At 51.2% G+C, this 12,648-nt stretch overlaps 1 protein-coding gene across 1 annotated transcript; it reads left to right on the top strand.

The window, feature by feature from the left end:
* The first annotated feature begins 5,541 nt into the window (after positions 1-5,541).
* On the top strand, positions 5,542-8,062 carry Ccl22 (C-C motif chemokine ligand 22). Its single transcript, XM_048355441.1, has 3 exons — positions 5,542-5,632; positions 7,002-7,125; positions 7,840-8,062. Exons 1-3 carry the CDS (start codon positions 5,560-5,562, stop codon positions 7,919-7,921), a joined length of 279 nt encoding a protein of 92 aa, XP_048211398.1. The 5' UTR covers positions 5,542-5,559; the 3' UTR covers positions 7,922-8,062.
* The last annotated feature ends 4,586 nt before the right edge of the window (positions 8,063-12,648 follow it).

Raw genomic sequence — 12,648 nt, 5'->3', positions numbered from 1 at the left:
GCCTCCAGCATAGAGGCTCCAGAATAGACTCAGCCTTAAAGCTGTTGGCTCCTCCCAAGGTTTGCTCCCAACGGCCCCAGACTTGCCAGCCCATGCCCCTTTCTCTTGGCTGTGAGAACAAGCTAGGTGCTTGCCCCAAGGGGATCCTTCCTCTGCGCCCCTTTCCTCGCTCTGCTGAAAAGAGGAAGCGAGGCAGCTGCTCAGGGCAGGGATTTTCGGGGGGTATCAAGAGCCCAGCTGCTCTACTTCTAGGAATGAATCCACCGCCTCCCTCCTCTTCCTTGTAAGTTTACTCAAAAAAGTTATTTGGTGTGTGTTTTTTAAAAATGTAAATGCAAGGGACTGGAAAACCCCAAACATCCAATAGGGCTTGGCCATGGATGCTATGGTCTGTTAATATAGCACGGAATCTCCCAGCTGATAGAGGAAGACAGATTGATGGGGGGCTGCTTTCAGCACACAACTGAGGTGCGAAGAAACAGGTGCAAAACAGCTGACTGAAGTCAGAATGGCTGTCATCAAGAAAATAATTCTCCCGTGGGCCAAGGTTTGAAGCCAGCCTAGGCAAGAAAGTCCATGAGACTCTTGTCTCCAGTTAACCACCAAAAAGCTAGAAGTGAAATGGTGTGGTTCAAGTGGTAGAGAAGGCCAGCCTTGAGCACAAAAGCTCAGTGACAGTGCCCCAGTCCTGAGTTTAAGCCCCAAGACCAACACCAAAAAGAGGAAAGAACAAGAAATGCAAGTGGGGCTGTGAGGAGAAAGGAGCCTTCACATACTCTTGATGGGAGTGAAAATTAGTACAGCCACTGTGGAAATCAATACGGAGGCTTCTACAAATACAACAGCTAGACTGATCCTATGTTCTCATAGCCTCTGCGCCTATGTGGCAAGGATGTAGGTCAGCATACATAGAGACACCTGCATGTCTGTGTTCATTGTAGCACTGTTCATGGTCAGCTGATGAATGGATAAAGACAACGTGGAGTCTATACACTATGGAGTGTTACTTAGCCACAAAGAAGACAGAATTAGCTAGGTACAAGTGGCTCACATCTGTAACCTGGAGGAAGAAGAGGAGGAGGAGGAGGAGGAGGAGGAGGAGGAGGAGGAGGAGGAGGAGGAGGAGGAGGAGGAGGAGGCGGCAGCTAGAAGTGGAGCTGAGGCTTGAGTGGTAGAGTGCTAGCCTTGAGCATAAAAGCTCAAGGACTATGCCTTGCCCTGAGTTCCATCCCAGGACTCTCTCTCTCTCTCTCTCTCTCTCTCTCTCTCTCTCTCTCTCTCTCTCTCTCACACACACACACACACACACACTTATTCCATTTGTTGGAAAATAAATGGAACTAGAGATTATATTAAGCAAAGTCATCCAGACTTAGAAAGCCAAACATCATGTTTTCTCCCATATGTGAAATCTAGGTGTTTAAAAGAGACATGAAAGAAGGGGGTTTATTTGAAAAGAGGAAAGGGATCATAGGGAGGGAAGGGGTGGCAAGAGAGGCAAGTGGGGGAGACAGTATACTCAAAGACCATAACAAAGTCATAATGAAACCATTATAATATATTAAAATTCCAAACAGTAATTTTGTGTTTACTGCATGCTGCCCTCCCTTCCTCTCTCCTTCCCTGTCTCTCTCCCTCCCTCCCTCCCTCTCTGGTTTTCCCTCCTTCCCTTCCTCCTTTTCCTTTTCCTTCCCTCCCTCCCTCCCTCCCTCCCTCTCCTCCCTCAGTGAACACTTGTGTGTCTGTGACTTAACACAAACTCTGAGAGACAGTCGTTGCCGAGTCTGAAGCCCCCTGTGAGGCTGTGAAATGAACTGCAGGTGGGTGTTCAGGCCACCCTTGGGCTGCATGGACTCAAAATGGTGGCATTTTGCCTTGGTCAACTAAGCTCGGCAGGGTGGGGGGGGGTGGGGGGGGAATGTTCAGTTCACACACAACAGGGCGTGTGTTACAGGGCAAGCCTCCCCCTCTGCGCCCTGCCCTCTGATGCCTGGATTGCTGCACATCTGGCTAGACACAATCTAGCAACTGCACAAATTCACATTTATACCTTATGTATTATTATGGAGGTGCACTATGTATAACTATTTTAACCTTGGTGTGGGGGGAGGCTGGGACTCAGACCCAGGACCTTGCACATATTAAGCGCACTGAGCTACACCCCCAGCTCTCATGGCTTTATAAATTTTTTCCATATAGAAAGTGATACTTTAAATAATTTGTTGTCAAAGTCATGTACAGAGGGGTTACAGTTTCATATGTAAGGCAGTGGATACATTTATTATCAAATTTGTTACCTCCTCCCTCATTTTTCTCCTACTTTTCCCTCTCCCCAATTCCCCCCTCCCACCTCCCCCAGCTTTATAATTTAATAAACAAGAAAGGCAGCTTTGGGTATGTAGTGACTGACCTGAGGGGAAGATGGAAGGGACGTCAGTCGCCTACCCCTGCCCTCTGCCTCAGGCCGCTTCCCTGTCTGCCCCCCTGGGGGAACTCCCCTTTCTTTCTTGGAGAACTGTGCTGTGTTGCCTGTCTCAGCAGCCAGGCAGCCTTGAGCTCCATGCCTGCCCCTCTTCCAGCTAAAGGAAGCGAAGGGCCCTGGGGCAGGCTTACCCTCCCTCAGCCCAGAGCAAGAGGCCCACGATGGGCCCGGAGGAGAGGCCTGAAACTTGTCAAGTCCCTGGGGACCAGGGGCTGTCCAGGGGGGGATCCTCCTGGTGACCCACTGTGGAGGGCCCTGGGCCCTGGAGGGGTTCTGAGAAAACCCCAGGGAGGGAGTAAGAACCCCAGGCCACCGCCGGTGGCTGCCGGCTCTTAGGCTCTGAGGACACCATGCTCAGGGTGACTTCCAGATTGAACTCACACTGAAAAGACGTTCCGGACTCTAACCTAGGACTTGCAAACCTGCCTGAACACAGGGCAAGAACCTTCACACAAAGTATTTTTCCCCTTCTACTTAGTCCAGGTTTTTACCATGGCATATGCTAGGGTTAGGGTTAGGGTTGGGGTAGGGTTAGGGTTAGGATTAGGATTGGGCCAGGGTTAGGGTAAAGGTTGGGTCTAGGGTTAGGATTAGGGTTGTGGCTAGGATTTGTGTTAGGATTAGATTGGGGCTAGCGTTAAGGTTAGGGCTAGGGTTAGGGTTAGGTTTAGGGTTGGGTCTAGGATTCGGGTTAGGGCTAATGTTAGCGTTTTTGTTTGGGCTTAGTGTTAGGGTTATTTTTAGGATTAGGGTTGGTTCTACTCTTGGGGTTATGTTTAGTGTTTGGGATATTGTTACTGTTTGGGTTAGGATTGTTAGGGTTTGGGTTTGGGTTTTCCTTTGGGCTTGGATTAGGTTATGCTTAAGGTTGTGTCTAGAGTTATGGTTAGGGTTGTATCTAGGGTTAGGGTTAGAATTAAGTCCAGTGTTAGGGTTAGTGTTGGGCTTGGGTTAAGGTTAGGGTTAGGGCTCGGGTAAAGGCTATCTTTAGTTTTAGGTTAGGCCATTTTTACAGTCAGGGTTAGAGTCCATGTGAGGGCTAGGGTTATGTTGAGGATTAGGGTTAAGTCTAGGTTTAGTGTTTGGGTTGTGGCTAGGTTTAGGGTTAGGGCTACTTTTAGGGTTAGTGTTAGGGTTTTGGGTATTGGTAAGGTTAGGTTTAAGTTGTGCCAAGGTTTAGGTTTAGGCTTAGGGTTTTTGGTCGGTTTAGGGTGGGATTTTGGTTAGTTTTGGGTCTAGGGTTTGGTTTTGTCTAGGGTTATTGTTAAGGTTAGGGTTGACGCTAGGCTTTGGTTTAGGGGTAATGTTAAGGCTTGATCCTGGGATAGGGTTAAGCTTGGGGTTGGGGTGGGCTAGGATTAAGGTTTGGGCTAAGGTTAGGTTTCAGGTTATTGCTATCTTTGTTTCTAGTGTTATGGTTAAATTTATGGTTAGAGTTATGTTTAAGGTTAGGGTTATGGTTTGGGTTGGGTCTAGGGTTAGGGTTAAAGTTACTGCTAGGGTTATGGTTATGGTTAATGTTGGGGATAGTGTTACAGTTATGTTTATGTCTAGGGGTAAGCTTAGGTCATGGTTGGGTCTAGGCTTAGGGTTTGGGTTAGAGTCCCTAGCCCTAATCATTTTCCTAATGTTCAGCATTTTACAATTAACCAGAAATATTAGTTCTAGTGTCTTGATTCAACTTGAGGAAAGACTTCCCTTGTATTGGTAAAACATTCAGGAGTACATTTTCCATTTGTTCCTGTGCAATGCTTTGGCATCCAGTGATATTACATGGCCACATGACCTTTGTCACCATCACTTCCACAACTTTCCCGCTAGCTGAACTGACTGTTCTCATTAATCATGGATTCTAACCTGGTGTTGTTGGCTCATACCTGTCAGCTAACTACTCTGGAAGCTTAGCTCTGAGGATCGCAATTCAATGCCAGCCTGGGAAGACACGTCTGTGAGACCCCTGTCTCTAATTAGCCAGCAGAAAGCTGGAAGTGGAGCTATGGTTCAAGTGACAGAGCATCAGCTTTTAGTGATAAAGTTCAGCGACAGCACCCAGGCCCTGAGTTCAAGCCCATTACTGGCCACACATTATACATAAAAAGCTTTGACAATGAGTCCTTCGGGCCACATTCCAAGTCACTGGTCGCAGTGTGAAGTCCCAAAAAGTGATATTTGAAGGGGCTCTTGACACACGTGTAGGAGTTTCTTTGGTAGAGAAGTGGCAGGCGTCATCACAACCAGGGTAGGGCCACAGACTTCTTTGAGGAACTGTGAGTGATCTGGCCCTCTGGGAGGGGGACACGTCTTGAAAGGAGGCCTTCAAGGTCATAGCCAGAGGCCTGGGCTCTGTGCTTAGGGGAGACCCCCAAGGTCCCCAAGTGGGAGAGGGGTGCAGGCAGCTGAGAGCCTGGCTGCTGGTCTGGCTGCCACAGGGAGGGGAGGGGTTGAGGGGGTTCAGGGGTTCAGGGGAGGAGGAGGTGGATCTAAGGGAGAGCTGGGGAGTCAGTGGGACATGGGGACGGGTGGAGAAGGAAGAAGAATGCAGAGCAGAGGCGTGACCGCAGTTCCTATGGCTTCTGGCTGCTGAGGGACCAAGTGGCCAGCCCGTGACTCTCCCATCCTCAGGCACGAGGCCCTGAAGCCAGGCCCCCAGCTCTTACAGGGCCTCCCGCCTTCCTTCTTGGCAGGCCCTGGCTCCTGTTCTGAGACCCTCGGGTAGGCTTCTGGACCCCACTCTTCATCTGCATCTGGAGAAGCGAGTCCCTGAGCCCCAAGGACATGGCTGAAGCCACACAGTAAGCTGGACATGCCAAGCCTGGCCTCCAGGAGCCCAGGCATGGGGGGGGGGGGATTTTACAAGTCCCTAGAGACACAGGGTTAGCATGGAGTGGGGGGGGGGGGTCCCCTGTAAGTGGGGAACTACCACTTCTTCTTTTGTTTCCCAGTGTGAAGTGACTAAGCTGGGGGTTTCAGGCGGGGTGGGGGGAGGGGGCGGGAGTGAGGGCGGTGGAAACCATGCTTAAATACTAGGCCTCCTCATCCTCTGGCGAGCAGACACCTGGCTTGGGCCTGGGCAGAGCATGGCCAGCCTGCAAGCCCTATACCTGGCAGCCCTGCTCCTGCTTTTGGTGGCATTTCAAGCAAGTGATACAGGTGAGCTTCAGTGTGGGATGGCTTTCTGTGGAGGCCAGGGCCAACATGAAGGCATCTATTCCTCTCCAGGAAAGAGCACTGGACCAGGAGCACCAGAGTCCAGTCTGTCATTGGCTCTGTAGCTCATTAGCTCTGTAGCTTTGGGTTAGTTATAATGCTTCTCTGGGCCTCGGTGTTTATCTATCTATCTATCTATCTATCTATCTATCTATCTATCTATCTATCGTCTATCTATCTAATGGGAAGTCTTTTTCTGTGCTGGTTCTGGGGCTTGAACTCAGGGACTAGGTACTAACCCTTAGCTTTTTTGTTCGAGGCTGGTGTTCTACCACTTGAACCACAGCTATCTGCTGGCTAATAAGAGTCTCATGGACTTTCCTGCCCAGGCTGGCTTCAAGCCAGGATCCTCAGACCTCAGACTCCTGAGTAGCTGGGATTACAGGCATGAGCCACCAGTGCCTGGCTTAAGTGGGCAGTCTTGGAGGCTTGCTTCTAGAACCTGTTTCAGCTGGTCAGGATCTCCTGCCCTAGACATCTGGAACATAGGGTCTGGGGGTGTACAGGGAGAGGGCCATGGGGCCAGGACCCTGAGATGCCGGTCCTGACTTCCCATCACACCAGCTTTGCTCTGAAGCCTCTTCCTCTCACTGGAGTCTCTCTTGCCCAGAGCCAGACAGAAAAGTGAGCACTGGAGTGGGAGTCAGGCAGCCATGACCAATCGAGGCTCACAGGTCTGGGGTCTCCAGAAAGACACCCCAGCACCACCCCAGAAAGTCAGCACTGCCATTACTCCTTTGGTCAGGGAAGAAAATGAAACTCTAAGATGTTCAGTGACTTGGCCAAGGTGACCTGGCAATTCAGGGCAGAGCATGACTCGAACCCAAACCTGTATGTCCATCCCCTGTGTGTGTCTTGGTCCTGGCTCTGCCCCAGTTTTTCTGTGTGGCCTTAGTCAAGAGCTTCTCCTTCTCTGGACTGTAGTAGTCTCACTGGAGCATCGTGAAGGGGGATGAAGGAGACGAAGTTAGAGTTGAAGCAACCTCTCAATGCTGTGCTGCACTGTGGGGTTGGCAGGGAGGGGGAGGGGCCGAGACCATCTCCTGAGCTCCCAGGTGAGCCATGCCACTGGTCCTTAGAGCTCACTCTGGATAGGAAGCCTGAAAGGCTCCTTCTAGAAGCCTAGGGTATAATTGAGCTCGGTCATTTGGGACCTAACTCCTATAGCCGACCCTGTTGGGGATAGATGGAGGTTTTGGGCCCTGGTGGCTTTTGTGGTGGTTTCTGAGGGCTGCAGAACAAAACTGAATGACCAGTGTCAGGGCCTTGGGGCCACGGCTGACCTCTGTGTCCTCCGACTGTCCCTCTTCAGCCCCCTATGGTACCAACGTGGAGGACAGCATCTGCTGCCGGGACTACATCCACCGCAGCCTGCCCCTGTCTGTGATAAGGCGTGTCTACTGGACCTCGGACTCCTGCCACAGGCCTGGTGTCGTGTAAGTGGGGGGACTGGGGCCACAGGGTTTGAGAGGGTCTAAGCGCGTGGCCTGAGGTAGCCCAGGGGTGAGGGAGAAATGGCTGGGCCTCTGGAGGGAAGCCAGGAGGCCTGGCTGGGAGCGATGGCCTCACCCAGGCTTGGGTGTGCCAAGAATTAAGACAAATAAATATATCAGTCAATAGCATGGGGCCCCTAGTGCATTGCAGGCAGCAGGCCAGGGCTGGATGCACAGGACATGCTTTACGGAGCATGTCAGGGTGTGTTCATTCATCAAATCTTCAATCTATGGGTTGTCATCTCCATTTCGTAGGTGGGGAAACCGAGGCTTTGGGAAGCCAAATGGCTTGCTAAGAAATGGCAGAGCTAATCCCAAGATAGTGGCTCCCAACTTACCAATCTTGGCCACTAGTGAATACACTCTTTCTCAAGGCAATGTCAGTGACATGATGAGACCCTGGAGCATTGCATTTTGCAGCCTGAAATTTGATTTTGTGGCTTGAATTTTTATTTGGTGGCCCAAGGCTAGGCTGGTAGTCCAGAAAGGACTTGCGGGCTTACTTCCCCTTCTTCCCCTAAAGAAATGTGGTTTGCATCCAGTAGGTGGCTCATCAATGCTGAACCCCACATACATACAGTAGGTGCTCCCAGGGGTGGAGGGCATCCTCACCACATACCCACACTGAGACGTGCCTGCTGGCATTCCTCCCTCCAGCTTGGAAACCCTCAGGGGCCTGGAGATCTGTGCCAATCCCAGAATGCCTTGGGTGAAGAAGATACTCCGGAGGTTGGGCTAAGGACCAGGGGCTCTGATGACCTTAACCTCGGCTGTTCCGGGAAGGCTCACCATGCCCTGCCTCTCTGCCATCCCAGCATCTACCAAGCTTCTCTGCATTCCATCCCTGCATGTGGTACCTCCAGCCAGGCCTCCCACCCACACCCTCCTCCCCTCCAGCCTCTCTACCCCTCCTCTGCTCCACTGCAGACCTTGGGGGCAGGGGGACGGACACAACCCATTCCTTCCCTGGTAAGGTCAGAGCTCTGCCCGGCTCCCTGCTCACTAGATCTGGGTGCCTCCCTTCCCCCAGTCTCTCTCCCCCACCATCCCACTCCCCAAGCCCACACCACCTATTTCCAGTGTGGATCTCTCCTGGGAGGTACCTGGTACCCAGAATGCATGTCAGCGACCTGCAGCTCCAGCTCCCCCTTCCCTCCACACTTTGCCGGGCCCAAACAGGCACCAGCAAGTCTCACCTCCCAGACATGCCTGGCCCTCTGCCTGCTCTTGACAGACCTGACCACAGTCTGCTCATAATTCTTGGGGTTCAGGGCTTATCTGCCAGCCTCACTGGGTGGACGGAAGTTTTCCTGCCTCCCTTGTCCTCACTGCTCCTGACTTCTAGACTCCAGCACTGATCCGGGGTCTGAATGCAGGCTCAGAAGGGAGCTGCAAGCTGACTAGATGAAAGTAATTTCTCCTCACTCTCCACAGACACCAATTACCTGTGAACATAGAGAGCGCATCCTTCCAGCCAGCTGGGCGGAATGATTAATCTCTCTCTCTTTTTTTTTTTTTGGCCAGTCCTAGGGCTTGGACTCAGGGCCTGAGCACTGTCCCTGGCTTCTTTCTGCTCAAGGCTAGCACTCTGCCACTTGAGCCACAGTGCCACTTCTGGCTGTTTTCTGTATATATGTGGTGCTGAGGAATTGAACCCAGGGCCTCATGTATACGAGACAAACACTCTTGCCACTAGGCCATATCCCCAGCCCCATGATTAATCTCTTATTTCAACTACACAATTGATCTTTTCGCTTGTTGTTCCCTTAGACTTTTAGTGGTCCTCCGGGTCCCAACACTTAGGAAGCCTGCCCCCTTCCACTTTGTCTCCTTCCTTCAATAGCTGATACGCAAGTTCTTGCTATGGTGTCAATGACTATCTTGGCTCAGTATTATACACTATGGTTATATTTATATATGAAAAGAGGACACTTATGGGACCAAATGGCTGAATGGGAGAACTTTAGGAACTAAAGGGAATGGGGACACAAGGTAGCACTTTCCTGGCCCCCGGAGGCTGCTGACTGTGGTGGGGTACGCACCACAGCATATGGGGGGGAGGATGTTGGCTACAAGCAGAGCTCTCAGAGTCCCAGAATCCCTCATATGTCCTGCTGCTGCTGCTTAGGCCTTCTGGAAAATAAATGGTTCCCAACAGCATCTGCTTGGCTCGTGGTCCTTGTGAGCTTCGCTGGGCATCACAGCCCGTCTCCCACAGTGGGGGCTTTGACACTGAAATACCATGTGGCTTCCTGCTGAGGCTCTGTGAGTGGACCCAGGGGCAGCAGGGAAGTGAAGGCTCAGGTTCCAGAGCCCTCAGCCACTCCACCAGGCAGCCCCGGGGACCAGCACCAGGAGGACTGACTGACCCATCCATTCCACCTTGAGTTCCAGGCAGCTGTTCAATGTCCCGCCCGGGTCTTGCAGATATCCTCCAGCCTCTTTCCTGGCTTCTCATGGCTCCACCCTCCTCTATGACAGAGGGGACCAGAAGGGGGATTGTGGCTCCAGGATGCTATGAGCCAGGCCACAGCAGTGCCCACTGTTCTGCCACATGCTGTTGGTGGAGTTGGCCCCATGGCCACTCTGATCACAATGGATGCTGGGAAGCAGAGCCAGGCTGGGTGTGGGGGGAAGAGGAGGGGAGTCGGGAAGAGGTGGGTCATCTGGTGCTGGTGTCCCCTAAAGTCCTGGCTTTCCCAACTAGCTGAGCCCCCTTCCCCCAGACTCCCAACACAGCCTGCTCTGCAAAGATGGCAGAGTCTTCATCCACCACTTGCTGTCCCCTTCATGGCAGCCTCTCTCCATGGGTTGTCCCTGCCAGTCAGGGGACAGGAAAAGGAAAGCCTGGTCAACCCCCCCCCCACACACACCCAGAACCATCTCTACTCCCCCCCCCCAAGTCATGCAAGAAACCTTCGATCTCCCCATCCTTGTCTCCTCAGCTTTGTTGTATTCCAAAGTGGGGGACCCCTCCTGTCCCTCAAGCACAGCAGAGGCCCCCTGTCCTCTGGGGCACCGAGATCCTGGTCACTGGAGGTAGTTGTGGGCAGGGATACTCCCTGGATGTGTTGGGGAGCATAGCCAATGACTGCACAGGAAACCTGAGGATCGAGGTTCAAAGCCAGCCTGGGCAGGAAAGTCCATGAGACTCTTACTTCCAATTAACCACCCGAAAATTGGAAGTGGAGCTGTGGCTCAAAGTGATAGAGTGCTAGCCTCGAGCTGAAGAGCTCAGAGACAGCACCCAGGCCTAGAGTTCAAGTCCCACAACCGACAACAACAACAAAAGGGGCCTTGCACTTTCCTGGCCAGGTTTGGATTGTGATCCTCCTACTTGTGATTCCCCCACTGAGCTGGGATTAAACGTGTACATCACTACATCGGGCTTTGTTAACTTCCCCCCCCCCCCCACCGCCCCGTTTGGCCTTCAATAACAGTCCTAATCTCTACCTCCTGAGTAGCTGAGGTTACAGGCATGAGCCATTGTGTCTGGTTCATGTGCCCACTTTTCTTTCTTTTTTTCCTTTTCCTTTTAAAATCTATTTTTATTATCCCTAGTTGTACAAAAAGGTTTCCATTTAATAAAGCAGTTGATGAATAAAACACATCGTGATCAATTCTTCTAAAACTCCTAACACAATTTTTCACCCTTTCATCATTCTCTCCATCCCTCCCAACCCCACCCCTTCCCTTAGTTTTCTTAATTTTGTAGGCTATGCATTGCATTGTGCCCTCTCTTGGTTGGTTGGTTGCTTGCTTGTTTGCTTGTTATTTTTTTTTTTCCTGTCCCAGGGCTTGAACTTAGGGCCTAGACACTGTCCTTGAGCTTCTTTTGTTCAATAATCTAGTGCTCTAGCACTTGGGCCACAGCTCCACTTCCAGCTTTTTAGGAGTAGTTTATTGGACATTTAAGAGCCCCATGAACTTTCCTGCCTGGGCGAGCTTTGAACTGCGATCCTCAGATCTCAGCTTCCTGAGTAGCTAGGATTACAAGTGTGAGCCACCAGCCCCTGGCTTGTGTCCACTTTTCTGTCATTTCTAGTTATCTCTTGTCTCAAAGCCTTCCCATGTTTCTTTTGCTTTTGTTCTTTACTTGGCTTCAAAATCCTTCATACTATGGTCCAGTCACAGCCTCCCTCAAGACCCCATCCTCAGAGCAATGGCTTGGAGCCATTGCCTATGTCCTGATGGGGGCCACTGTACTTTCATCTTGATTAGCCTCTTCCCTCTGTCTGGGTGGGTGTCAAAATCCTGCCTGGAGCCAGCCTTCCTGTGAGTTACAAGAGAAGTGGAGAAGTGGGTCACTTACCCATCAATCATCAGTCCATCAGACGAATAGCAGAGTGGGGGTCATGTTTGCCTGCCCTCACTGAAGGGTGAAATGCCCAGAATGACTCACAATAGACTCTTGCCAAGAGATCGTAACTCCGACCTAAATGGGCCTGCAGAGCTCAGTTCTGGTTTATAGGAAATAATATGGGATAGAGGAATACATTACATGACTCACAAGGAAATACCTTGGTAAGTAGAGAATGACAAACTTGTCCAAGACAAGGGTGGTGACTTCCCAAAGTCAGTGTTATTTAAAAATCATTCATGTGATCTAAAAAAAGACAAAAGGAAAGTAACCCTCTGCTATACATAGATCTAGATTGGATCCTAGTTCAAAAATAAAAGCAAGCTGGGTGCTGGTAGCTCATACCTATAATCCTAGCTATTCAAGAAGCTGAGATCTGAGGATCATGATTCAAAGCCAGCCTGGGCAAGAATGTCCATGAGATTTTTATCTCTAATTAACCACCAGAAAGGTGGAAGTGGAGCTGTGGCTCAAGTGAGAGAGCACTAGCCTTGAACATGAAAGATCAGAGATAGCTCCCAGGCCCTGAGTTCAAGCCCCAGAACCAGCATAAACACACACACACACACACACACACACACACACACACACACAGAGAGAGAGAAAATTGTGTGAGGCTTTGCAGGATAATCTCTCTTCTTCACCTCCTTTTCCCTTTCCTCTTCCTCCTCCTTTCCTCTTCTCCCTCTCCTTTCCCCACTTTCCAGGACCCTGACCTCCTCTTTTCTTCACAGCATAGGACAAAGAGTCGGGGACCTTGGTTTTATCACTCCACTGTCTCTCTCTGGATCCAAGTCTCTCCAGCTAGAAAATAAGACTTTGGAAATTAAAGACAGTATAAACTCGAGGTTCCCCAGCTTATCTGCACGGCTGGCAAGGTTCTCTGAGCGCCTGTGAGCACTAACCCCTGCCTGGGTGGCTCCCAGACACAGCACCCAGCCTTCCCACCCGTGCCCCCAGGTGACCCAACTGCCTAGGAATGGGGTGGCAGGAGAGAATGAGAGGTCCCAACCCAACCTAGACCCTGGGACACAGGTTCCCAGACAAACTGGTTTTCTCTCTGGCTGGAGGCCCAGTGGCCAGCACAGTTCATTCCTGGACTGAGG

This window comes from Perognathus longimembris, chromosome 10 (genome assembly GCF_023159225.1).
Source record: "Perognathus longimembris pacificus isolate PPM17 chromosome 10, ASM2315922v1, whole genome shotgun sequence".
In the NCBI taxonomy this organism is placed as follows: Eukaryota; Metazoa; Chordata; class Mammalia; order Rodentia; family Heteromyidae; genus Perognathus; species Perognathus longimembris.
This window is presented reverse-complemented; position numbering and strand designations above follow the sequence as displayed.